This window comes from Orussus abietinus, unplaced genomic scaffold (genome assembly GCF_000612105.2).
Source record: "Orussus abietinus isolate OABI.00-Male unplaced genomic scaffold, Oabi_2.0 scaffold124, whole genome shotgun sequence".
In the NCBI taxonomy this organism is placed as follows: domain Eukaryota; kingdom Metazoa; phylum Arthropoda; class Insecta; order Hymenoptera; family Orussidae; genus Orussus; species Orussus abietinus.
The window spans coordinates 232,961-260,774 of NW_019394296.1; the positions used below are offsets into that span (position 1 = coordinate 232,961).

Consider the following 27,814-nt stretch of genomic DNA (forward strand, 5'->3'; position numbering starts at 1 on the left):
CGCGCGCGCAAGGATATCAAGCGCCGCGCCGCTCCGGGCCCGACGGAGACGGAGCGCGCGCCCGGCCGCGGGGGGGCGCGCGAGAGCGAGCGAGACCGAGCGAGCGGGCCGCCGCCGGTCGCGGCCAGCCACTGCGCCCGCGACTCCGACAGTGGGACCCTCGCCTCGGCTCCAAGTCTCGGCAGCCGAGCCGCGCCACCCAGCGGCCCAGTACGCGCGGCCACCGCACCGACCGTCGCGAGCCACCCCCGAGGCGAGCGCGCACCGCCCCAGCCTACCGCCCAGGTGACCCGGGGCCCCAGGGACATGCCCGGCCAAGGGGGCCGACCCGCAGGCCTGCCAACCCTCCTCGGGGTCCTCGGCGCCTGCGCCGTCCTCGCCGCCCCGGGGTATCTACAGGGTGTCCAAGCCGTGGTGAGTGTATCGGCATGCTTCCTTCCGTCGAGAGAAAGAGTCCTTGCCCGCTCTTCGGGGAAAGTTCTCGGATGTTGCGAGACTAGAGCTCGCTACGGAAATATCTACGGTCGGGGCTCGTTACCGCGTAATGTCCGTTGAAATGCGTTTCGAGAGAGGACGTAAGCGAAGAGTTAGGGGTGGGTCGGGGGAGAATCGGGGATGGAGTGTTCCATTCGATCCTAGACGCGCCACGATGAGGTTCCCCGTGATCGCAAGTTTCTAATCCGTTGAGGATTCATTTTTGTTTCATTTAGATGTTTTTGATCCCTTCGTGTAGATAGCTGTCACTATTCGATACTCATTCGGAGATTGTAACTTGAATGGGAACATCGATGGAGCATGAATGGATAGGGGTGGGGGGTGGCCTAGGGAGGGGTACGTGTGGGGTGTTCCAATTGGCGGAAAGTACCCCCACTGGGATAAGACACCTGACAGGTGCTCGTGCCGATAAGAATTCGTTTCTAGTCGTTCTCTACGAATCTTGAAATCTTTCACGAGGGTAGTTACGAAGCTTAACCCCTTCCCTGCCAGGATAATTTAGGGGCTATCTTAATACATACGCTTACTACGAGATATCTCGCAGCTGGCAGTGAATGGGTTATCCCGAATAGCTCACCGAGTGAATTCTAAAGGCGATAGGAAAGATGCGAGATACCGATAGAGGTTAGCGAACGAGGAAGGAATTATTGAAAAAATCATGATGTCGTTGTAACTGCTTCAATTAGCAGTCAAATATGTCTTTATGATCGAGATATATTTTTTGGAGGCGTTGAAAGGTTAATTGAAAAAGGGCCAACGCTGTAAAATATGGGATGAGTCCAGTGACTCATGGGATAATTTGTTTACTCTTGTTATTTCTTCGTGTCCTTTGCTTAAAATCATTAACGATTTATTTAGATATCTTCCGCGACGAGCCCAATTTTATATGTTATAATGTGAGAAATATTGTATCATATGTAACGGCCCTCATAATTTATTTCCCTTTTTAGCGGTAACTGGCACCAGCGCTAAAACGATCTGTTAAACTTATACTCTAATGCTCACCGACATGTAGGTTTACGAGCTGGAGATTTAATTTCTATGGGAAACCGGAAATGAGTTCGTTTAGACTGCAAAGTGGGAGCAGTTGATGCATTTTCTTGCTTTCGCCGCCTTCACGTATCTAATTTCCAAGCCTCTGAATGGTCGGCTCGTAATAATTAAAAGCTCGGAAGTCTGTAAATGAAATTGGATATGATGAACGATTGCAGGGTCCGAGATGTATCTGGAAGATAAATCGGGAAATATGTAGGGCACGGAGGTAACTGAAAATATGGTATCATGTCGTGCCGAAGCACGTATGCTGGGAGTACATGCAGTCTGTGCAAGTATGCGCAGCTGCACCTGCAATTTTCTCCGCGCGTATCGATATTCGCGATGAAATCAATTTTATGTAGTTTTACTCGAACCCCTGCAATTCGATTTTATTGCCCGACGTTCGATTTTAAAAATTCATACGTGTTACAAAATCGGTTAACTTTCAGATTCGTGCCACTTTATTTTAAGAACAGTGATTAATTATTAGAAATGTAGGATTAAGGAATCATATTTCGGGAAATTCCACTGATTTCTATTTAGTGATAGGATAGAATTTTTTAGTTAAAAGGAGACAACGACTTACTGAAATAGTTCTAAACGCTTTAACCGCCGCAAAGAAATCAGAAACCTGGGATGTATTTTATGAATCTGCTGCACGCAGCTGCGCATAGATGCATTTTTCTAGACTAACCCCTTTTCCGCCCATGAACAGACAGTGCTCCTGTTTCGACGAAAGGTCTTTCACCTTATGTGTTTCTTGACCTCATGTGCAGGAGTAATGCCGGTAGTGAAATATTAACAGACCTTTGACCTCGTATACATCGGTTCACTTCCGAGTCATTGAGAAGAATTAGCCTAACTCTCAATGAACTAGAAACAAACTGCAGTCACCTTTGCCGCACCGGCTCTTCCAACTCCGATAATTAAGGATCCTCGCCTTAAAATTATTTTAAGCCACAACAAATATTAACAGACAGCTGTCGACCGTATCGAATGTCAATTCGTCCCTGACCCACTGAGAGAAATCTACGTACACGTAATGAAAGAAAAGGAAACATCAAATTTGAAAATAGATTCCTCGAGTGGGATGAAGACAATTTTACATAGGGAAATAGATTCTATATCGGAAATTAAGTACCACATTACGTAAAGAATATCTTTTGGCGTCAAGGCCTTTTATTTAAAACTCTCTGACCATATATGAACGTATCTTTCCCCGAGTATGACGTGGCAAAGCTCCTCTCCATGTAACGTAAATGGTCATGAAAGGAAGGCGATTCATCGCGCGATTTCTGGCCGCCATTTTGGTCCCGACCGACATATTGTTGGCCAACGGCCCAAATCCTCCAGGTGTAAGATTCGCCATCGCGGAGCCAAAATCTCTCCGAGTGGTCGAAAATGCACGATCGTGATAAACGATCGGGGTGAGAAGCCGATTCGGTTGGTTTAATTAAACCGTAGCAGGACCAACGTCCAAAAGAAATTACGACGACGTACGGTCGTGACTCATGAAGGATTGTAAGTCGCTCGAGAGACCGTTCCCATTCGGCGTCGTATCTCTTTTTTCGCCGATAAACATTCGCTCTTTTTATCGTTTTTATTACTATCTCCTCTTCGCGGGATGAAGAAAATACTGTATCGTATCATTATCTCTTCACGCTCGTGTACAAGTGCTCTCTCGCTTTAATTCTGGGTCATGACTGCGTTAACATTGTACTTCGCCGAAGCACTGGTCAAAAGTGAATATCCTGTACTTATGTATTAATTTATGCATTTGCTTAATCACTTCACGGGTGATCTTTTCGTTAATTTGATTTATAATCTTCCAGAAAGTTATTCAGTCATTTAAGGTAAAAGAACAGATAGGGGGACCATAAATTGTTATATATTCTCATTGACTATTTTAAAATACCTCCTTAGAGTAAATGTTTATAGCGAATTGCGGACGTATCTTATTGCTTGTTAAAAGTCTTGTGAACTGACTCGTGAAACAGTTATTGTGTAATTGTGATGCGTAGGCATAGAAGTGCATCGATGCGCTCAGTCTTTACCATTGTCTGGATCTTGAAAAATGCTGTGCCACTTAGTTGCATTTATTTACTCGGAACGTATCGGCGAATTACAAATAACATAAATTAAATATCTAATACTTTCAAACCTCATTTCGTGTATACAAACTTGCATACGTACGTGGCAACGAGATTCTTCGGCGCCATGGTCGGTACAACTCCCAAGCAATTACTCTTCTTGTTCATATCGCGAATACATCGACTCAGCAAAGGTGGAGTAGAGGCTTGAAAAGATTTCAATGAAATGGCCCTTTGTACCTGGTTAACTGATTCATCGTCGAATTGTCGATGTCGAGGGGTCAAGAGGTCAAAAAAACTGCCAAAGAAATTATAAAGCAAACAGAGAATATTTTTTAATCTTATTCAGGGTATACGTGTACATTTACATACGTAAATGGTTACGCGATAATTATTTTAAGGAATTTCTATTCTAAACATAAAAATCGGATAGTAGGTTTAGTCTGTACCTGAAAATATTGTAGAAACAATCGGTGAGGGTAAATATTTCGCGAAACGTTAAAATATCATTCAAAAGTCAATGTAGGTACGTGATGTAAACTGAATTTGCATATTTCAGTAAGTTTCTTCCAAGAATGACTGCTCACGATTATGCAAGCTTCACAGGACACCCCGTACGTGTAGTCATTTCTTCTTTTTTAAAGAAATCGCCTTGCACTGCAGACCGCATTAACTCCTTCGAAGAATACTCGGTGATCGAACACGTACTCAAGCGTAAAAAGGTACACATGAGCTTTCTTGCTCTTGTCTGCCCAGAAAAGTACACAGAAACGCAATTTAAAGTAAAAATATTGCCCTTCGATCGAAATCGATCATCCGGAATCTGCCAAGCACGGCAAGTGACTTAAACCAACATTCCAGGGATTTTCTTCTTTTTACAAACGGCTAAAATTAGAGCAAATTAATCCTCGACCTTGCATCCCTTGAACTTCAGCTAGTTTGCAAATAATGTAAAGTGTACTCGGTATACAATTTAATGTGTCCATACTCAACTAAAAGAACATTAATGAGAATGCATATTGCAATTCTTACATAATTTCATAAAAGAATTTACTTTCGATATTTCCGAAAATTGATATCAGCATTCAAAGTATAGGTACAAGAATAATTTCCGCATTTTTGCCATTTACCATGTACTTCAAACCTAAAGACAAATATTGGTGTGCACTTTGTTAGGGAGGTTAACGAGGTTGCGGTCGGCACTTTCGATAAAGCTTCTCGGAAGGAAGAAAATGCCGGCTGCGGTCGTCAAGGGTCACCCTATACATACGTGGAGGGCGATTTTTGTCCGAAATCGTTTTGCACCGCAAGCCACATTAACTCGTCCCGCGAATTCGGTACGAGCGGACACGTGCTCGCACGCGAGTATGCGTGCAGTCTGGCCACCCACACATCGAGCTGCATTCCCGTCTGCGGTCCTCGCGTGCGTGCACGCATTAGTACGCACACGCACTTCTTTTCCGGCCGAACGTGCGGACTCTTTCAAGAACTTGCCAGCTGGTTAGGCCGACCAATTTAGAAATTGTGTCGATCGCGAGCGACTGCGACTAATCTGGAACTTCCATGAATCCACCATTACCAAAGCTGGCCGCTTCGTTCAATTTCATGAGCGGGAATTGCGAGCCTAGTATTCCATTACGTACGTAACAATGATCGGTACCTGAATAGAAGGAATTAATTCATTGATGCAACGGTAATTGGTATATATACGGAATTACAAGGAAAATGGTGTAAATTCCAAGAAAGGGTTAGTTAGCAGGTTAAATTAATTGGATAACCTTGTCCAATGTTTTGAAAGATATGATTACAAATTGTAAGGCATTGTTTACTTACGGAGTATTATACTCGGGTTATGCACACGGAGTTCTGCATGTTACACTTGTACGTTTGAATGCAACTAAGCCGTTTCGTCGGATTTATCTTCCGTTTTCGGGCCACTTATTTGATCTATATCAAATTAGTTTTATTTCACGGCTTATCCGAGACAACGAGTTGTTTTATTTCAATAAGTAAGCGACATTTTATCTTATTGTGTCTACGTATGCATACTCGCACCTCCATTCGATAAAGAGCTCTTTACAGGACGCTAAAGGAGTAGCATAATCTGGATGCAGTTACTATCACCGTTAATGGCGCCTCGATTAACGAGATGACATAACGAACAGATCATCCACGGTTATCGAGCCATTTTTTCCGGGGCTGTGTCATTGATATACGCAACTGTAATCGTACACCCGTTGCGAAGCGTTGCCAGCGGAGAAAAGCTCTCGATAAATCACTCTGCACTCATTGGACGGAAAAAAATAACTGAACGTTCTCTTGATTCCATAAAGAGTACTGCACGCACATGCGTATTGCTTAAATTAATTATCGAGTCGCTTCGACTGCAACCGATTTTACCAAACCCGATTGGAAACGTGTACGAATAATCTAAGATCATTCGATACAAGTAAATGTAATTAAAATTATTATAACGTCATATTAACTCGCATAAATTGACATATCAAGTCTCATTAACCACATGACAAGTAAAAGTCTGTTTGACCCAAGAATCTTCTTTATTTTTCTAGAACGTGATATTTTTCACTCGGTGTACATACATCGCCCTGTTTATCACTTTGATGTTTAACAACAAAAGAAAATTTCCCCGCTGTCACGATAAGTTCACCTCGCGAGTAATTGGTCTTCTTGTTAATGTCTCGCATATATCGAGCCGATGTGGACAAGGGAAAAGTTCCTGGAGATTTCAATGAAACGGTCCTTTGTACCTGGTTAACTGACTCGTCGCCGGCGAATCGGCAATGTCGCGGGGCAAAAAGGTCGAGAAAAAATGGCGAAGAGCTCTTCCTTTGTACGGCGGGCCGGGTGGCCGCGATCGGGCATCGAAGTCGCCCACGTGGCCGCCCACCCGGAGACTTCAACGCGCCGGACCGGACCAGGCGAGATGCGAGGGACGCGCTACCAAAAGCAGCTTTTCCGTTCCGGCGGACCTCGGAAATAGATCTCGACTTCCCAGCCCCGTCGATGCCATCGTTCACCACGCGATTCCCTCGTGACCAAATTGTAAGATGCGCTCTTCCGCGCATCCCTCTTGCCCCTCCTGTGATATATATCTCGGCTATTCTTGGCTATTCTTAGCCGAAGCGCGTGCTTTTTCGGGGAGATCGACTTCACGGAGCTGCTTCGGCCGAAAGCTAGGTTTCCCGGAGAAAGCACAAAGAGAGAACGCCCGAAGACGGAGAGTCGATTGTTTATCCGGAAATTGTGCCTTGAGATAAGTGGGTTTGGATTAAAAGGGATCTTTAACATTTCCTTACAATAACACCGATTGATGGTAGAGAGGAGTTTATGATTTTGTAATACTGGCTTTTCAGAGATTCGGAATATTTGAAATGAATTCCTAACAAGAGAGGCATAGCGATCATGCAACGAAGACATGCCGAAAAATATTTTCGTGTTCTGAGGAAATAGAATTATGAAGTTATTATGTTCAATATTTAGGTTAAGGCGGTTAGGTTAAGACAAAAAGTCAAAATCGGGGAACGGATTCGCTCGTTTCTGTAGGTGTAATGGTGTAATTCGACTTCCTACTTTGTGTTTGAACCATGCGTTCACGTGCACCGCGTAAGTGCGGTGCGCTCATTGAGCGGTCGCACTGTAATATCGCGTTTAACTATGTGCAATTTATAGAGTCGCGTGACCATTATCGAAGGAGCTTCCTAAGCGTCAGGGTCGTCTCTCGTCGTCTCGTTAACGTGACATCATCCTTTAAAATTATTACGAGTGTGAATGAAAGCAGCTCGGCTTGACATGCATCGATAAGATGGCCGCCTACCGGACGGTAGAACGGCCAGTATGTTTATGACCGCGTGTACCGATAACCCATTACTGCGTTTGATCTCGTTCCCAGTTCTGGGGAACTCGAGGAAAATATAGACCGCTTTTTTCATACTGCAAGACAAAGTCCCGCACAAAATGAAAACGAAAAACCTAACCGACGAGAACGCTCCCATGACAAACGTCGTTTAGGGTTAAGGAAAGAAAACGTATCCGCGTTTATAAAATGTATGTGAACGTCGATTCGATATTTACGACGTAGCGTATTGCATCAAAAGATAACACAGGAATATTCGATTTGAAAATAGGTCACATCGCGGTAGGAGAAACAAAAGATTAAAATGGAATCGTAGCACTGAAACGACTTTTCGGAAGCATCTTATCGTTTCTATGTATATTAACAGAGTACAGTAGCATGTAACTGTCGCGGCTGATACCAAAAAGGGATATGACACAACACGAACTGAAATTTTATTGAACCGTATAAAGTTTATCAGCCGACTCATTTCGATAGAAACATATCGCGATTCCCGGAAATTGTCGCGCGACTGTTTTCTCGGTATGGCGCGCATAGTTAGACCTCTCCTCTTCACCTCGAAATGTTTTTATTAAATGTTTCATTAGTTATCGTTATCTAGAAGGGAATGATAGATTGAAAACATAGAAGACAGTGGCAAAATCGAATTAGGACAGAAATCTGTCACTGATCGCGTCTCTGAAAAAGAAATTACGAGGGAATGTATTGGCGCCAGCAGACAAAGCGAATCAGCGGCGACGTTCTTTAATGTGGCGCGATAAACGTAATCGCTGTCCACCTCGGAATATTTTTTGCTAGTATCTTCGCGTCCTGTTTCATTTATCAAGAGAAGGAGATATACAAATGCCCAACGCGATGGCAGGAACCGACAGTGGTCCGAGCTGATCACTAATTTCGGCTTTTCGGGGCGAAAACATCGCAAGAAATATAACTGGCGCTCGCTCGCGTCGATGTGGGACACGCTTAAGGGTAGACGTAATCGCTTACGAAACTCTAACCTCGATATAACATTATCGGCGAGAAGAGGCGCGCGAGTTCAAGAGGTTAGATTTGACGACACTGGCATTCCGCCGGATCTGCGTGTCTTTTTTTCCCCGCCATATTGCGACACTAGGAAAACTCTGGTTTCAGACTTAGGTCAAGGAAATAGTAAACCCGGTTCAAAGAATTCAAAAGTACTTCCTGACTATTAAAACCGATGATAAGATTCCTCTTTATCTCTATGTCGCGACGATTTTTTTATAAATTCGCATCATTGAAAATGCTCCATACCCACAGAAGTCTCCATATACGCAGGCTTGCACTGCCAACATTTCGATAAACTATTCTAAACTTTATATGTAAATTCACTTCGATAGAGACAGGTCGAGTTATAAATTCTTTTCGGAATTTCCAAGACCAACTTTATCCGATGATTTCAATGCGCAAATCGCTGGACGTACCTACGCTTGCACTTTGCATAACAATACTATATTTCGAAAATCCGACGCAGACAAGGGTCGCTATAAAATTAGAAACAAATTGCAGGAAAGGTGTCGATCCCTTTTCATAGAAGTAGAATAGCAAAAAGATTATCTTTCCTGGTAGAAAGGTATAAAGTCCGAGACCATCCATATTCGCAGATTTAAACGCACAGGTTGCTTGACATGCTTACGTGCGCTCTATGTACGAGCATTCTCGTCCGTGAAACGCAGTCAAGAGTCGTTGTAAAATTAGAAATAAATTGCCAGGTGGAGTTAGCGCGAACTACGCGACCCAACGCCATACACTCGTACCTTTGTGGTCTCGTAGTTTATTTCCTGCTTCCAGCCAAAGCTACGTGTATGTACATATCCTGAGTATATATGTGCCACGTATATGCATACATATGCTACATACGTATGCAGGAGTAGCAGGAGCATAGGCTTAACTAAAGCTTATAGTCGAGTCGTGAACCGAAGTTAGACTCGGCATCAACCCATAAGGAACTAGCTTGATCGATTAGGATTGGATCGACAAGCGATCGATTATAATGGGTTCCCATTGTACGAAGTCAGAAAATATATTTTCTCATATACGATATACGAGAACTTGCTAGGTGATAACTCTTCGAATGTCTGAAAACGTTTCCCAAGCTTTACCGTTCACAGGTATCAGGGCCTAACTTGCCGCCCGTTCTTATTACTTGTTCAAATTTGCATATTAACTAAAATCTTATATAAATAAAAGTTCTGGGACGAATGACGAGACATTTCGCGGCATTTTAAATCATTGAAACGGTAGGTTGATATTTGTTGGGGATTAAATTCTCTTTTCCGTTCGATTTATCGACGGTAAAATTACCGCCGTATATCATAAATCTATCTCGAAATCTAAACATCTCCCGCACGTTCCCCCTCGGGAAACGCTGACATTTTTCCGTAATTAACTCATTAAATCATTTCCCGGAAAGATCAACCCGACCATCGTCGATACTCTTATCACTGCATCACCGCGATGTCATGTAAATTCGACGACATCTAGGCCTCGCGCAAATCGTTCCGCAATTTCAGTCGGGTTTCATTTTAACAAATAGCAACCTCAGATAGCATCTCGACACAAGCATCGCAATTTCAAGGTGAGCCGGGCGTGCCGATCTATACATGTTTCGGATATTTCAGGGCAGACACTATCGCTGGGACTTTTTGCGTGAATTTATTGACGCGATATGTAGAGCAGTAGAATTCCATGGGTCGACCCAAAGGGCAAGAGTAACGACTCTTTTTGGCCTAAACAAAAAATAGGGATAAAAAACGGTGGACGCTGCTGCGGACATGTTGACTTGTCGCTCTATTTTCGCTGTATCTTTGTAGATGATATCGGACCCGTGCTCGCAGGCGGAATTACGAAATCGTGACTCGAAGCGATGGTAATGCGCCTATGTTGGTGTAAACATTCCACTTCCGGTACCATCCCCTTGGCCTCCGGGTTTGCATCAGAGAATGGGAACCGCAAACAGAAGATCGAGATCTCGCGGTCTTGCTCAGCATCCGAGCGAGGTACATACATACCTTTGCGCGGGATCACATACGGGATCATGTATGATATACAAACGAGGACGATCCGCGAATCGCGTAGGCGAATCCCCAAGGAGCGATCCGGTACCGACCTTCGATGCGTACCTGCCGCAAATTTATTGCTTCCATCGCCAATACGCCTAGTTAGTGACATCATTGACAATCAGCCGCAAAATCGTTTAAATAGCTCCGTGGGAATGGAGCCACATAAATAAAGATCGATACGTAGATCGCCTTTTTCGAAATGAAAATTTTTACGGTCAGAATCGATCGAAACGACGATATCACTTTTTTGATCGCTAGTTCACGTACAATATTGCAAACATTTGGATTAAAGGGAAGGTTATACGTGGCATGACGTGTGCAGATAGGGGGTTTGAAACAAACGTGGCTTTCGCCTGTAATTACAGATTGTTTAATATCGAAATGTTTATGGAATATGAGTTGAGGGAGATATGTCCGTATTTTGAACGCAATGAATTTCATCGGAATGCGGGGGAATCTCTTTTCCGTTTAAAAGTTGAAATAGCCATTCAGAGAGATGCCTTTGGAGAGACGCAGGAATGACCGAAATTCCGCTGCGCTCGAAATTCGTGATATTACTGGCGTATATACCGAGTGCCACACTACCGCGTACTATCGTCTCGTCTTACCTTATACCGAGGAGAAAAGAGTGGAGGGCATTAGAGTACCTTCCTACGGTCTGCCCACAATTTCGCTCGGCCAGCGTCATCCGGTCGAGGACGCTTAATATTACTGCACATTATGCAGATCCTGAGGAGCATCCTCCTCCGTTCCACCCCGACGGCTCCTGGTGAAGTCGCGCCTTTCAAACTGCATTGAAGTTCTCCGAAAAAACCCGACTTATTAACGGATTTCCACCCATTATTTCGCACTCCGGGTGGTACCGATTTTTCTACTTCCCCGGTCTCCATGCATTAAACATGGGAAATTCCGATAAAGCAGAAGAAAAATTCGCGAAAAGATGTAGCCTTAGAGAAATAATGACTTTCTGTATTTCTTAAGTCTCATTAGGAACCATTATATTTAATTATGATATTAGTTATTGCGTGAACACGCACACCTCGACCTATCATCGCAATACATTACCCATCATTTTTGCCAAGACGAATATATTTGAAACAGGGTGAAATTTTTGATAATCTGTGTTGTATTTCGATGGGGAATTCCTGGATACATTGTGTGGAGATAATTTCATTTTTACTGTGGTAGTTTGCATTGACTTTTGCGGGAATTATCTCGATCCGAAGGCTACGTCAATGTCCTCAGGTGCCATAAGGCGACGTATAGTTCATCAGACTCTTAAGAACGCCATTGCCCGATCTTTGCACCTCCGAGACCATAATGGAAGTGCGATAAGGAGAATATGGCGACCGGGCAGCGATAGCCGAGCCATCGTCTCGAAACCATAAAACTTCTTTAAAACGCTAAACAATTGTTTATTCCCTCTCGCCGACACGCTGATTACCTGCCGGCAACATAGGTGAAATTATGCGGTGTGACTAAAACCTTTAACACGTATGAATGTACAAAAAAAAAGACAGGAAACAAGCCAAGGAGAGTTGAAACAGAACGAGGCGAGAGAAAGCCACGTGCGACGACATTTCACAATTATAAAAATCGCATACACGGTAACGACATATATTTTCAATATTAGAAATTAAATAATCAGAGTATTGAGATCCAATGGTCCTATAAAAATTGCGACAACTTCGATTATGCAGTTAGATATATGGCCTGAAAAGTTTTTCCACTCCGGAGTCCCACGGAAATTACATTGATAAAACGTTGTAAGTAATTCGAGGAGAACAAAAAAGTGAAATAAACAGTACGAACCAACTGCACGAGTTATAAGAAATCGATGGGAGGATAACATCGTACTCGGAGATTTCGCTCTCCAAGTTGGAGAGCAAGTGATCGAGAAAAAGTGAAAAAAATGATCCTTCGATAAACTTATTAACTATCGGAAAAGAAATGTCCGTGGAAAAATATACCGGAAGGGGGAAACATCCCAGGCGGTGATTCAGTCCAGCCACCACGTAGAGAGTCGTATAAACGCCCGGCCATGGGTTCAAAAACCTCGGAAAGTGGTACCTAAACATTCGGATTAGAAATACATCTGCGCGTAAAGTCAAATCCGTACTCCACCCACGAAACTTCACGCGCCACTTCACTCTCTCCTGTATTACACTTTGTCGTACGTTTCCGCAAAGCGTAGGCACGCGGTAATCATTTCGAGCGCTTTCTCCGGCCGGGAAATCCGAAATGAAGGAAGGCAAAATTGTAAGCGATGAATCTCTTTTTCTATTTAAACAGCGATTCCTGAAAGTAACCCATCTTCGTTGGTCTCGAATTACGTGAATTAACGATCTGCTTTCCGAGGCTCACGGGGCAACATCGACTCGGCAATTTCACAGACTTCGGGCGATGATCCCACGCTGTCTGAAAATAGACGCTGCTCTGTCTTCGCTGTTCAAACCCGAAGATCAAAGCATTAATAAAAACGACTACTAACTCAAATTTCGACTTCTGGCGTTCGCGTAAATTCACGCGAGTTATCGCCTCGAATTTTTATTTCTATTGCACAAACGTGAAAAGATTGACTTTTTTTTCAATTTTCTTTCAATATCTCAAGACATCTTATACAAGAGAGGGTGACTGAGTACCATGTTAAACATGTCTAATTATTTAGATTGATGTCATTCCCAATGTGAAATGTAAGCATTCAATGTGCATTAACGTTCCCACTAACAAAATATTAATTTAACATTCCGCATAATTTCCGATAGTGTGAATTTATCCTTTAATTTGTATGATTGTTAATACCTCTCGAAATTTAATTCTTTTTTTTTTCTGACAATACTTGTTCTCGGTTGTATACATTTCTAGTTAGAAAAAAAGTTCGCCAAGGTCGCCGAGATTTTTTACCGCTTTACAAAATTGCCGACATCGCAGTTTTATTTACCTCGAAGAACAATACCTAGAGTACCAGGGGTGTAACACGATATTCCGAGTATACCTGTACCGCGTACTGTACTCACAAGGGGAAGTTCAGAAAAATCCAGCTACCGAATACACCCAAATACCGGAAGCCCATTTTCTATACCTTACTCGTACGTGTATTAGTATTTGTACTTTCCAAGTATCGGGACGGTCACGATTTCGTGCTATTGACTTGGCCTGATGCCTCGTGTACAGAAATTTTACAATGAAATTTTTGCTTCAACGTGATGGATTGTATTGCAGTCGTGGCTGCATACGAGACTTGCACGACAGCAGATATAATTCTTCTTAAAAACTATTAAACGTGGCTATAATTAATTTTAATGGACTTTCCGGGCTGAGCATATTACGCCCATTACATTTTTATTACAATGTCAGTGCTTTATGGTAGGAAAGTGTATAATCAATTAGTACATGGTTTAATTGAGTTTAGAGAAATGGTGGATCCGATTTCACGCCGTAAATCGAGGTAATCTGCGGAATTATGTCAGTCGTGTCTGCAGGCCTTGGGCAGACAGTTACATCATCGTAATAAAAGAATCGTGTAAAAGGATACCCACCCCACGTATTTGGAGTGATGGCGCGAAGTATTATTAAAAGATGTGCAGGAAGGGCAACGTTAAAGAGAAGGGGCAGACAGAGTGTATTCAACGATGGCGACGAGGAAGAAAGATTTCTCTTCCTTTCTTTCTCCGACACACAAACATGTTCCCTCTTTCGTCGGACATGAAATCCTGAGTACCGGGTAAAATTGAACACTTTTACTGTATTCATGTTTCTTTTTTAAACATGAGATATATCGAGGTACTCGGATTGAAATCGTCGACATATTGGATTTTCAAAAGACATTTTACTTCCAAGATTAATTGTTTTTTTATTTAGTTCGTAGTATTGAGCTTGATTTGCGCTAATGGTTAATTATCGTTTGAAGAAGGATTTTAGAAATGTTAATAGTAGGCCATTTTGTTTAATTTCAGGCCTGCAGAGATTCCTACAAATGCGACTGCAAGGGAATAAAGGGCGCCCAGGGGATCCTCGGAATCACGGGACCTCAAGGTCCCGAGGGACCTCCTGGAGAAATCGGACCCGATGGACCCCCGGGTCCCAAAGGAGAGAAAGGAGCTGGAGGAGAGCATGGAGGAACTGGAGAGAAGGGTTATCGGGTAACTATAACAATTTCAAAGAAATTCAATCGACTATATCCCTTTTTTATTGGCAGCCTTTTTCAAACACAGATCTCAGATTTCCCTTTTCTCATCCAGAGGAACCTTGAAAATCGAGCGAGGGAAAACAAAATACTCATTTTGTAATATAGGAAAGATTGAAAAAATTAATATGATAATGGGAAGTGAAAAAGGAACCGGCTTCCAAAATCTGTGTTGACGAAAACGGGCAAACAGAGATGAAGCGATGATTCGGACAAAACTTACATAAACGCTGACGTCAGTATTGACAGTACAAGCAAGTCTGAAAGCTCAGCTGTTTCTCAAGGCGCTGCCGACGGAATGATGCTTTTTTGTAGAATCTGAGAGACTTTCGTATTATGTCATGCCCCTTAACGATGATGCCAAACGCAGCCAACCTAAGACGTTCCCAGGCTGCGTTCCGAAATCATTCATCAGCACTTGCACTCGGTTCATGTTTCTTCCGTTTATTTCGATGAACTTTACCGATATCACCCATGTCGGAAGGGTGTAATTTTTTACTCCGCCATCTCATGCCGCGTAAATAAAATGCAGACTTTAATAGGCGGATAATAGATTATTGTTCGGAATTTAAAAATAAATCGGTATATTTAAACGAGGAATAAAATGGCATCTTGACGAAATTTATTCACCGCACCGGCGATGTCTGACACGAGATGCAATTATGTCGGCAGTGCAAGTAACTGTACCAACGGTAAATTTATATGCGGGGCCGTAACAATGGAGAAAAATAAAAAAATATAAGAGAACGGAAGGGTAGTAACGTTAAACCTGAATACTATAGTAAAAAGTGTGATTGGTCATCAGCATGAAAGATCTCAGTAAATTCATTTGTATACTTGCAAAATTCTTATGATTTACGATTCACACATTTTTATGACCACATTAAATATGCATCATATGCAGCTTACACTCTTTGACGTAATTTCATTCCACTGTTCATGTCCCGTTAAGACCGTCGCGTCTCGTAGGAACAATGACGGCTACATCTGAGAATATCGTTAAAATTACCGCAGTTACATAGAAACTGTCATGACATCATACATGTCGTGCGACAATATTCATACGCCTTCGTTCTCAGAAAGTGAGAAAGACCTGATTACCCGGGTTGCATTTGCCCTAAGGGGCAAATGTTCCTTGATATTGAATTTATGCGTATAAATCGGATCCCAAAGTTTAACGTAAAAGTCGCCGAAAACTTGAATTGCAATCCTCTCATTCAATCTCCAAAAACACGGTAAAAGTTTATGCAAAAGACAGACTAAGCGCTGCCTTCTGGCGGTTCAATCTAATTAAACAAATTTGATAAGGGAAATAAAAAGGAAAAAATTAAAATGAATAACTGTAGATGACAAAAGAAGTTTAACAAAAAGGAGAGACCATGTGTATCTAACGTATTGTTACATGTCAATGGGAGGTCTGGCTCGAAAGTGCAGCGGCAATGTACGCACGAACGCACTAAAATGTTTCGCATATGCGTAAATTAGCGTCGCATGCAAATCGCCGGTTATGGAGGTTTTGCCCCCTCAATTAGTGTTCATCGGCCCTACTTCGTCCCGAACTGGTTTACGACCACTTTTGACCACGCCATGCGTGATTTCCAGCCCAAATGACGTCATTTTTTCAACGCCACCGATTACCCTAAACTTTCAGCAGGAATTCGACGCGGAGTTCTTAAAAAAAATGCATTTGCAATTTTCCATTTTTTCATTTATAATCTACAACTAAAAGTTCATCATACGCTTGAATTTCTTGGCAAGGGAAGAGCCTTGCAAAATTCACTAAATCTGGATAAATAACCGATTGCATTTATATTAATACCGTTTAATAACTGTGCCATTATTAAACGGCAAAGTAACGGGACAAGTTATCGGCGAGCTATAATTTAGTAGAAAATTAATTATTACAATTACGTAGACAGTGAGAAAAATGATCTTTGCCGTTCCTAAGCAAATTCGCATGGAATAAGGAAGCTCATTCGAAAAGTGCCGAGACCAGGAAAATTGACGCGATATGCAAATGTCCGGTTATGGTGTTGGCGACCCCGCAATTAACGCTCATCGGTTCGCGTCGGGCCGAACGAGTTTATGGCCACCGCCGGCCATCATGGTGGATCCTCAGGTGACGTCACTTCTCTTTCTCGAGCCGCGCTTGTGCAAGAGCTTTGAAATTATCGTAGGAAGCACACTGGGGCACGACACAATTCTGCGCTTTCGGCCCCGGCAATTCCTCGTGGGCGGTAATGATAAATTATCATATCTACGCCGTTTGGCATTGATCCCTATCTGGAGTAACAATTGCCCGGAAAGCCCACGTGCCGACAATGATGTCGCTGCGGCAACAATCATTGCTCTAGATACGGATCTACGCCACCTAGATCCTTACCCCCGATTTATTTGCAGAATCCAGGAATCGAACGTATACAAATTCTGAAATCTTGTCACGCCTCTTAACTTTCCTCGCGTTTAAAATGGACGGCACCATTAAATACCATAACCTCACTTTTAACCGAATCGAGAATAATTCACTTGAAAGACCTTTTATTAAATGAGGGTATCCGCGGTTATTAAAGAAAATATAAATAAACAGGTAATATAGACACGTATTATTATTACGGTGTGCAGGCAACCTGTAATACTATTGTTGTCGTATTCATTAAGCTGTTGTATTTACGGCATTAGAAAGTAACATTAATAAGTACGTGGAAATCGAAAAGATGTTTAATTCTTGCGTGGAAGGAGGACTGCGAAGTTATTTCAAAAGATCATTAGTTTTATGGAGAATTTATAAGACCGGCTTGGTTTGTTGACGAAAAGCAAAGATCGAAACGGGGAAACAGTGAACCATTGTGCGAACGCCTGGTCGTCGATCCGATTCCAAGCTGCCGAATTAAGCCACGCCATGTTGTGCGTAATCACGGTCCGCTATTTTTGAAATAAGAGTCACCTCGCCTGTATGCAAGTCGGCATAATGGGGCGCGACATTAAAACGCGGAAAATTGCCCTCTAAAGAAAGGACTAGGACCGAACTCTCGACCCGTGCCAAATGTAACGAAACGTAACCGCAGTTCTGAACGTTCAACAACCTCGAAGAAAAGTCCCCATTGTTTTGATTCGTCGAAGTAGGCCATCCACTCGCAACCGTCGATAAAGAAATAATCGAGGTACTGCAATAAAGCACCATCTTGAAAAAGCCAACAACGAACGGCAAATTTCAGGGAAGAAATCGTAAATTGACTTTCCTTGTGATTTTTAAGCGAGCACGTAAAATTCAAGAGCATGGCACGCCATCTTCTAAGAACGCCAAGAAGAGCAGGAAAGTCTTGAAAAATAAGGGCGAACAATAGGAACAAACACTTAAACTCGAATTAACTCGATGAGATTTTTCTAAAATCGTTGAGAGAGTGGACGACTACGATTTAATTCTTTCAGCACCTTATCGGGTCCAGGGTGCACGCGATAACGTGCTATTTCGCGCGCCTCGTGGAATAAAAAAGGAGATGGAATATTGTTATTTTTTTTATTCTCTGATCCCATTCCGGGCCACGCGTAATTTTCACGATTCCACGGCTATCATCCGGTTGGACATCCGGTTCGCAGTGCCACGCACTACAGAAGATGCAGATGCTCTCAATTTGTAACGGTTCAACGTGACGAGTCTGACGCGTGATAAGGAGGCTGCCGTGCCGATAAGGAGGATGGCGCTGTATCACCCTGTGCGGGGGTGAAGTGCACTTCCGCCACGCCGACCAAGAGGAACTACGCTCTTTCGCTCACACGAGTACGCGTAGAGATTTATGCTCAAAGAGAATTCGCTCCGGAGCGATTCTACTCCAATAGGTTACCGGATGCAATATAGCATCCTTGAAAGGGACGAAAAGTATCACTCAAGTCATCCGATTGTAAAATTAACGTCGAGAAGAATAAGTTAATGTCGATTCTCGAAGAGCTTATTTTTGCAACATCCCTTCTGAATTTTATCTTGCAACGTCATTATGCATCCATAATATAAATTGTAGGATGAATATGTGATGTTGCTGACGAAAAAAAAAAAAGTCGGAGATACCTCAAATCGGTATGTGGTAACTGACAAAAGTACATTTCAACACAAAGTTCGCACGTATTTCTTTTCGTTACTATCGGGAGAATTTTAAATTGGGGATAGGAGTATCGCAATAATTTGAAGAACTCATTAATAAGCGGCGGGCCGGGAATCCATTCTTTCTTTATTGACGCTAAATAATAATTGCCACGTAGTAACGAGACCGTTATCATCACGACGCGACATCGAATCAGGACGAAATGTGAGGTCACTCGGTACTACGACATTCATTCATTGAGGATCATCTAGTTTTCTTTGTATTGCCTATCGGTCTGCGGAAGAGTAGGCGAGCCGCTTCCGGTGCTCCTTCTGAATCAACTTTGAAGCATAAATCGTCCGACACATACGAGACACCAAATAATCATCGAAGATAATGACAGTGCATGAAAAAAGTCGAACCGTTTCATACCTCAAAATCAGTACTTTTTGAAAACTTAATTAGAAATCCGAAAGATAATATATTTCTTTTTCACTCTCTTGTATTTTGTAAATTTATTGCAGAAAATGATCAATAATAGGAAATAAACAAGAGTCTTATTTATATCTGATGTACGCTTTTGTCTACACTTTTTTGACAATTTTTGAAAGGAATGCATTGCGATTCCTAATAATCATTGCATAAATGATATATATTCAGTTGGATAAAAAGTCTTGCGACGTTAACGACACAATTTTGAAATTTATTTATATTTATTGAATTACAATTTCAGTGAATGTAGCAGAACTTTTTGGCCAACCCAATATATACGAATACATTACCACGTTATTATCACGTTATAAAAAATATATTATTAATCAAATGATGAAGGTATGTAACCGAGTACTTAAATCAATACCGAGGCATTAACTGATTCACTATATGAACCGTGAAATACTTCTAATAAAACAATTAACAATTAGCTTAACCGATAAGATTGTTGTTCATTCTTACTTAGAGAGAATTTTTAAAACGTTGAGGAAAAGTACCCGAGCTTTGTGGATAGCGGAAGAAATAATTAACAGAGAAGCGTCATGGGAAGAGAGGAGGGAAGCGCGATATCGATAAGGGACTTCCCATTGACAACTAGCTCGGTACATCAGCAGTTACCTACTTATGTAATGAAATGTGTAAAACGGACTTGCCAGGAGTTCGGACTTCTACCCTCCCTCGTTAATAAAGTTCCATGAATAATAATAAAATAATCCCACCATGGAAAAAGCAAACGTGAAGATTAACGATGCCAAGAAAATGTTGAAGAAACAAAAGAAAAAACACAATGGAAGAGGAAAAGAAAAGGGGAAACAGGCATGTTTAACAATTAACACCTCTTATCAAATAATAGCCTACATTACGAAACAACGTTAAAACGAACATTGAACAGTTAAGAACTTGTACCGATAAGTAGGTAGGAATGAAAAATGAAGAACAATTGTCAAAGGAAAAACACAATGGCCAATGGGAAGGGGACCAGAATCTACTCGAAAACTATATGACGGAACGAGAAAAGGGAAAACGCGACACGCGCTCACCGATAAGGGACTTCCCATTGACCACTCCATGCACCCGTGGAGAGACCGGATGTCGAGTGATCTCATCCAGATACACCGACAGCCTACCCCTTTCTTCTCCGCGTGGCGCGCCGAAGAAGCCACGCGCGTGCGCGGCCATCTTGGTTCCATCTCTCACAACATCCGTCGTCCTCGTCTTCGAGGCCCAAGGCAGGATAAAACGCGACCCTGGGCCAAGGATGTTGGGAGAGCCCTTTTCCCGGAAATATATTCAGCTAAAAATAATCCCCATTAATCGTTCACGTCCCTCTCGCATACAGGAAATTAAAATACCCTGAATAAGTATCAAACCCCGCTACATTCATTCTAATTGGATATTCAGCGGAAGGAATTATTCTTGAATGTTTCGCATAATAAATTAAGAGGACGTTAGTTTGATGTTGTAATTATTTATATTGTAGCTTTTTTTAGGATGTTTTTTGAGCAACTTAGATAAACGGTTTAGTTTTAGATGGGTATCTTGGTGCACTTATTTCAAGCATGTTAATCTTAACGGTGTGTTTCGAAGTCTGGTCGTTAAATCTTAGGCCAAGCAGGAAATTTCAGGAAAATTGGTCGAAGGGGCGGAACCCTTTCGAGCACGTTCGAGCTTACGAGATATAAATGGAAAATTGTAAGGAACACCACGAAACGCGGTTTAAATTTTACGGCCGCCTTCCTGGAAAAGTTCGGCTGGCTTCGAATACCTCCGCCATATTCCCTGACTAATTTCTCTAGCTGCGTCAATGCACTCCATTATGAGCTTGCTTGGTTTAAATACTATCTCGGGTAATTCTGCTCGTTTGCATATGCGGAAATTCAAGCGTGTTGGATTTTCTTCCTCGTTGGCCGAACGAGGGTTAAAGCGAGGGGTTAAAAGAGGTTAAAAAGCCCTCCGATGATTTCTCTGGTTATCGACCGGTCGATTTCCATCAAGCTTGGGATAAATTAAAGCGGAATATTTCTCAAGCTTGTGCCAGGAGATTACTTAAACGAATAAGTAATAATATTAGATAACATTGAAAAAATAATAAAATTGCCGATTTTCTATAATCTACCGTCAAGATCATGACAGTTGAATATATTAGAAATATTTTTGTTGAATTCTCTGCGAGCTGTGAAAATAATTTTAATCATTTTATCAATAATATATAAATTAAATTGTAGGGCACAAATATATTTCTTAAACGTTCATCCAAGATCTGCGTAAGTTCTGCAATTAAGATTGAAATCAGAGTGAATAAAACTCATATTTTATTGTAATCGTTAACTTGAATATTTTTCTAGTGAATAAAAAATAAATTCAATAAAATAGGTTTCTTCACTTTCCTAGCGCATTGTCGGAGTCAGCTTTGGGAAATTGATATATTTTTAGAAGCGAGGAAGATCCAAACTGCATCTCGTAATTCGAAAGCTAATCGAGTTGCCATCGCGGGGGCTAAGAATAAAAGCAAGAAGCACGGGGGAGAAGACGAGAGAAGAAATTCCGTGGATTTTCTATTCTTTCTGTCTTCTCCCATAGACCATTTCTTAGCAAAGGACTTCACGACACGTGTGACAGGGAACATTATGTCAGCTGCCATGTGTACGAGCATGAGACGAGCTTTTCTTCACTCAACCTGCACCCATAGGTACCACATGTGTCCTTTCAAGTGGCAAAAATTCTACATCTTCCCCACAAAATGTTCATCAACTAAAACACCATAAAATAAGATACATTGGTTCATAGAAAGAACGAATAGCAAGACAACCTGAAAAGAAGAGAGAGCCACTTAGAGTAATTGATGAGAAGCCGCAATTGAAAAGCAATTTATTACTTCAGTTGTCTTTGTTAATTGTTTCTAAATTATAAACACATTGAATATAACTACACGAAAAATATAATAGGTTAAAATTGAAACCCCACAGAAAGAGATAGATACATCTATTGGGAGAAATAACGAATGGTAAGGTAACCCGAATGGAGAGAGAATCACTTAGGATAAGTGATGAGCGAGCGAAATTAAAAGCTAATTTATTACTTTACTTGTCTTTGTTAATTGTTTCCAAATTAAATTTACACCGGTGTCGGAGAAGATTAAGCAATTCGAGAAGTAAAAGAACAGCTTTGTTGGCCACATCGAGCTTTTAATAAAGGGACAGTGAAATGGAAGTGCTCGTAAACCTCGATTAGAATCTGCGGGGATAGCAGCCTGATTTATTAGTCGCCTTATCGTTGCTTCAACGATGATACTACACACGCGATCCCTGCGTTACTCACACGTAGAGCACACGTGTCGATGAAAAATTATTTCAACGAGATAATCCCAGGCCCTCCTATGAAGAGGGTTAATTATACGAGATATCGACGGTTAATTGGCGGATGATGAATTAAACAGCCTGAGTACCTGAAGCGTCTACAAATTACTGCCACGGTACGAAGGATAATTTGGACTTATTAAATGTATTGCCTGCCTCTCCGCAAGTACTGCAACTACGTAACGCGAAAGAAACAGTTGTAAAATATCAAAGTATAATAAATGAAGAAGAGGAAGAAATTATTTTCAAGGTTCCTTTGAATGATTTTGTAAAAGTACCGAAGGAATGAGTTTTTCTTGTCTTGTTAACCGTAATTATTCGCATTTTAGGGTGATCAAGGTATTCGAGGATTCACAGGAGCTTCCGGTCTCTCGGTACGTATTAATATTCTATTCGATGTATTTGTAACGAATTAATTATCGCAGTTGGGTTCATGTAGCATTCGTTGCCGAACAGGGTGCAGCTGGATTATCCGGAGTGATGGGACCGGATGGATTGGATGGATGTAACGGAACCGATGGACGAGCCGGAGCACCCGGTTTGTCGGGCCCCCATGGTCCAAGGGGTCCCATGGGTCCTCTGGGAGACAAGGGTCCCGTGGGCGAACCAGGAGATGGTGGAATTAATTCTCGCGGTGCCAAAGGAGAACGCGGTGTCCCTGGATTCGACGGGCCAATGGTTCGTGTGATTATATGATCTTCCGAATTGTGTGCTCGTGATTTAAAGGGACGTCGTAAAGTTAGCGAAAGGATAATAAAAATCATCGACCTCTCTTTGAAATTGCTTCGTAAAAGAGGTAACGTGCAAGTGCAAGGAAGGACTTGCATTTTAACGGCGATGATTTAAATGCATGTCGCCGGAGGTTGAAAGAGGGCTTTTCAAATCGAAACACTTGCGAAAAAGAGATCATTGCCGTTTTCATCTCTTGATTTCGACGAGTTCTCAATTTGAATACAATGCAAGTAGTAAAAGAAATAACGGCCGTCTTCAAGTTTCAAATTACTCGACGTTTCATAGAAGGGAAAAGTAATGATTTATTTCAAATATAATCCTCGTTACCGAAGGGAGTAGTTACGTGAATCCTTCAACCGCGAAAGAAAGTTGCAGATTTCGATGAAGACGTTAAACCTCCTCCGAATGCTTGGAATTAAACCGGGATAATTTAAGGTGTTACTATCAGGTACACGTATGACACCTGATGGTTCAATTTTAACGCGGCTCTCTCTTGTTTCTCTTCCGTGCGACAATGTAATTCGGGGAGAAATCTGAGAGATTCCTTGAATGAACGAATACGCTGAGGCTGGCAATTTGTTTAATTTTTTTCCAGGGATTCCAAGGGTCAAGAGGAATTCCAGGCGAAATGGGGTACCCTGGAGACACGGGAGACATGGTAAGTGCTCGCGGAGGTAAAAGTGCGCTCTTTTTCGGCATCGGGCCAGGGAAAAAAGAGACGCAGGAAATACCGATTAATTCAAGGCGGTAACCTGGTCAAAGGAGTCAGGGCAGATCCAACACAGAGCCGTGTCTCACAAATATTTAGGCCTCGGTATAAAGCGAACGAACTCGTCGGGAGATTTTGCTCTTTTTTACGCACCGCCACCTGCTCGCATGAAATATCGTCCGTCGACCAAAGTATTTCTCGGCCATATTTAATGGTCCCGGGGCAGAAAAGAAAAAAGCCCTCACCCGGAGTGGCTGGGAATTTAACAGAATTCGCAAATCGACCGGCCTTCTATCTCCGGGTCTCGATTTCTTTCCCTCGAGTTCTAAAGCCTTTCTTATTTTATTATCCGATCGATTGCCTCCCTTTGATTTCTCGCTACCTTTTATCATCATTCGAGAAAGCGACCTATCGTGAGAGAGCACCTTACATACGGTAGCAGGAAAATGATTTATGATACTTATTCAATTATTCTCCACGTATACCGAAGTACGTATCTTTTTCCAAGCAAATGAAGTTGCCTGTACGTTTATTTATAAATGTAGCATAAAATGCAGAGGTACGGATATTTTCTAATTTCCTTTTTTAATCTATAACTGAGATCTAGAAATACCCGATGCGTTCCCGTCCCTCTTAACTGCGACTTTTCGCATAATGTTGTAAAGTTACTACATGCAATTCCTTTTAAAGATGATCGCAATTTTCGATCTCATTGGCCCCTAATGACAGATGACAAAAATATGGGCAACTTTTCGAGTAAGACAAAAATACAGATATTATCTTTCATAACTTCTTTGTACCACTATTCCTTAAATAAATTATCCCGCTCATCTTAGAGGGCAGAAAATACAGTTGCAGAACCGCAGTTCGCGGAGAAACGATAAGCAGCAGAAATTCGCTGGATGTAAAATCGGAAAGATCAACGTAGCTGAAAGTGTGGACATAAAAATGTTAATGCACGTGTCGGAATGCAATCGATTCGGCAGAGCTTCTCTCGTTTCTCGGAGTGATAGCGAAGTACATAAGTAACAGGACTTAAACTAGACTGTAACCACGTGACGTAGCACTATCAGAAACCGTCGCTAACAAGTCTCCTGGCGGAACCTGAGATGAGACCCGCGACTGCTGACGAGACAATCCGTTAATCGCTGACACATCCGTTTGATACCAGAGGTCCTTTCCTGAGAAAATTCCAGAGGATCTCGAGGGTGCTCAGAAAATTCGAGACGACCTTCGCTTGCAGACTACATCCACCGGTTACATCCGCGTCAGCCTAAAAAATGGACGAGACTATTAAATATTACATTCCGGTTCTAAAGGTGCATGAATAAAGTTCCCCTCTTTTTTTTTTTTCAATATGAACAAAGTGTAATTTTCAACTTCCTTGGTACCTCGCATTCCTTTGAATTGAGATGTGAATAAGTAAAGCAAAGGAAGTAACTTTCTACCGCATTGAAAATATTATTTGTAAAGGAGGAGATTATTTATAATGGTAATATGATGCAGGGGTACCCTGGAGCATTAGGACTACCAGGAATGCAGGGAGACCGAGGCGACACGGTTTACGGAGTAGCGGGTCCTCCGGGAGAACAGGGAGATCGCGGAGATCCAGGACCCAGTAGTGGGGAATTTCAGAAACCGGAAACGAATACTACCAAAGCTGTCAAAGGAGCTCTCGGCAGAAAAGGAACAAGAGGAGACTGGGGAGACCGTGGGCGGAAAGGAGAGCTAGGCGTTAAAGGCCCACAAGTAAAAAGAGATTTCAATTTTATTGAATATTAATTAAATATGTACATCACTTTATAAAGGATCGTATGGAGAAATTTCGCCGTTTACCTTGAGAAAAAGCATTCATTGAACCAAAGAAATATTTCTATAAATGTTACCAATGAAATATTTTGCTAAATCAAAGCATTGTTATTTCACTGAAATAATCTCAAATAAATTGTCATAATTCCGAAGAAACGTTGCATTCGATTAATTCGAGCCTATTTCAGTAAAATAATTGTTCTTTTGTATTAACAAAATATTTCTTTAGTTCAATAACATTTTTTCCTGAGTGTAAAAGTTAACGCCGATAATTACTTCATGTAGGTGTAATTTTTAATTCGACGCATATTTATTTAATTATTAAGGAAACAAATTAGGAGGTAAGTTGTAGCATCGAATCTGTATCTATTTGATTTTTTAAGGGTCGACCTGGGTTCCTGGGAATCAAAGGGATGAAAGGTGAACAGGGTGACGACGGGCCGAGAGGGAAACAAGGGGTTGATGGCCCGGCAGGTCCTGCAGGTGAAAAGGGAGAAAAAGGAGCTCCAGGATACGAAGGGTCCCCTGGTCTCGATGGTCCCGATGTAAGTCTTGAAGCAGAAGTTGAAGCAAATATTTGTAGAAGCACTTTCCTTACATAAGCTTGCACGCAGGGGGAGTCGGGAGAACCTGGGAATCAAGGTCCTCCAGGGAAACAAGGAGCCGTCGGTGAACCTGGTAAATACAACCCTGAACTGGATGAAATCGTCGAAGGGAATACTGGAATTCAAGGCGACTTAGGTAAGGCTCACACTTCATTTCGAGGATGACTTTAATGAAATTAATTTATTACTTTTTGCTTACTAAACGAAATGGTATCATTTATCAAAAAAAAAGGGCTCTCATAAAAACCCAGGGATTATGTCACTTTTAAGGGTTGTAAAACTTTTATTAAATTTAACAACGCCGCTAATGCTGTGAAATTCATTGCAGGTCCGCCTGGAGATATGGGTCAACCAGGAACACCTGGGTTGCCTGGGAAAGTGGGATATATCGGGCCTCCAGGACCCCCAGGACCTGCTGGTTTTCCGGGACTGTCTGGTCTTAAAGGATCTTCGATCAAAGGAGAGCAAGGAGACGATGGTCAGTTCTCCATAGTATCTAATAATAATTTATTCCCTAACAATACAAGAATATTCGGAATTACAAGGATAAAACGGTGAACGATAAAAAAGGCGTGAACTTTTTCAGGACTCCCGGGATCAATGGGCCCTCAAGGATCAATCGGACGCCCGGGACCTGTTGGAATATTGGGAGCGAAAGGATTTCCAGGAATAAGCATCATTGGTCCCTCGGGTCCTGATGGAAAACCAGGATTAAATGGATTCCTAGGACCCTTGGGGGACCGTGGTGATCCAGGACCACCAGGTGAATAAATTAGACGTATACCATAAAAGAAATTATTGAACATTTCAACAAGAAATATCATTTTTCTTAACAGGAGAGAAAGGTTTCCCTGGCAAGGGCGTAAGAATTCGTGGTCCTCCTGGAGAACACGGTCTTCCAGGAAGACCGGGAACTCCTGGTCCCGATGGATGGGCGGGTAAACCGGGATTTAAAGGAGATAAAGGTTTTCGCGGAGACGATTGCGGAATTTGTAAACCTGGTGAGTACTATCATATAATATATATAACATCCTAAATTGCAATAACAGACATCTAAATGATATTGTACGTAATAACGATAAATAGTGCTTTTATAACAAAAAAAAATTAAAAACAAACTCTCGGCTCACATCAGAAAACTCGCTAAGGTTTTGCGCCAAATACACACATTATAATAAGCATGCGCGCTATATTTTTCTAATTACTGAATTATTCTGAAAAAAATGGTTTATTCTGTCATTTATACTTTTCTTGCTTCTACGCTTAATGTTAAAG

The 27,814-nt window shown here is 42.0% G+C and overlaps 1 protein-coding gene across 1 annotated transcript in view; it reads left to right on the plus strand.

The window, feature by feature from the left end:
• The first annotated feature begins 123 nt into the window (after positions 1-123).
• LOC105703232 (collagen alpha-5(IV) chain) overlaps positions 124-27,814 on the plus strand; it is a 35,952-nt gene continuing 8,261 nt past the window's right edge. The window contains exons 1-11 of the mRNA XM_012431465.2: positions 124-414; positions 14,531-14,716; positions 23,014-23,058; positions 23,141-23,362; positions 24,012-24,074; positions 25,632-25,874; positions 26,318-26,479; positions 26,549-26,675; positions 26,868-27,017; positions 27,126-27,302; positions 27,376-27,540. Of these exons, the coding sequence (XP_012286888.1) occupies positions 307-414; positions 14,531-14,716; positions 23,014-23,058; positions 23,141-23,362; positions 24,012-24,074; positions 25,632-25,874; positions 26,318-26,479; positions 26,549-26,675; positions 26,868-27,017; positions 27,126-27,302; positions 27,376-27,540 (1,648 nt within the window). The 5' untranslated portion in view covers positions 124-306. The remainder of the gene's footprint in view (positions 415-14,530; positions 14,717-23,013; positions 23,059-23,140; positions 23,363-24,011; positions 24,075-25,631; positions 25,875-26,317; positions 26,480-26,548; positions 26,676-26,867; positions 27,018-27,125; positions 27,303-27,375; positions 27,541-27,814) is intronic.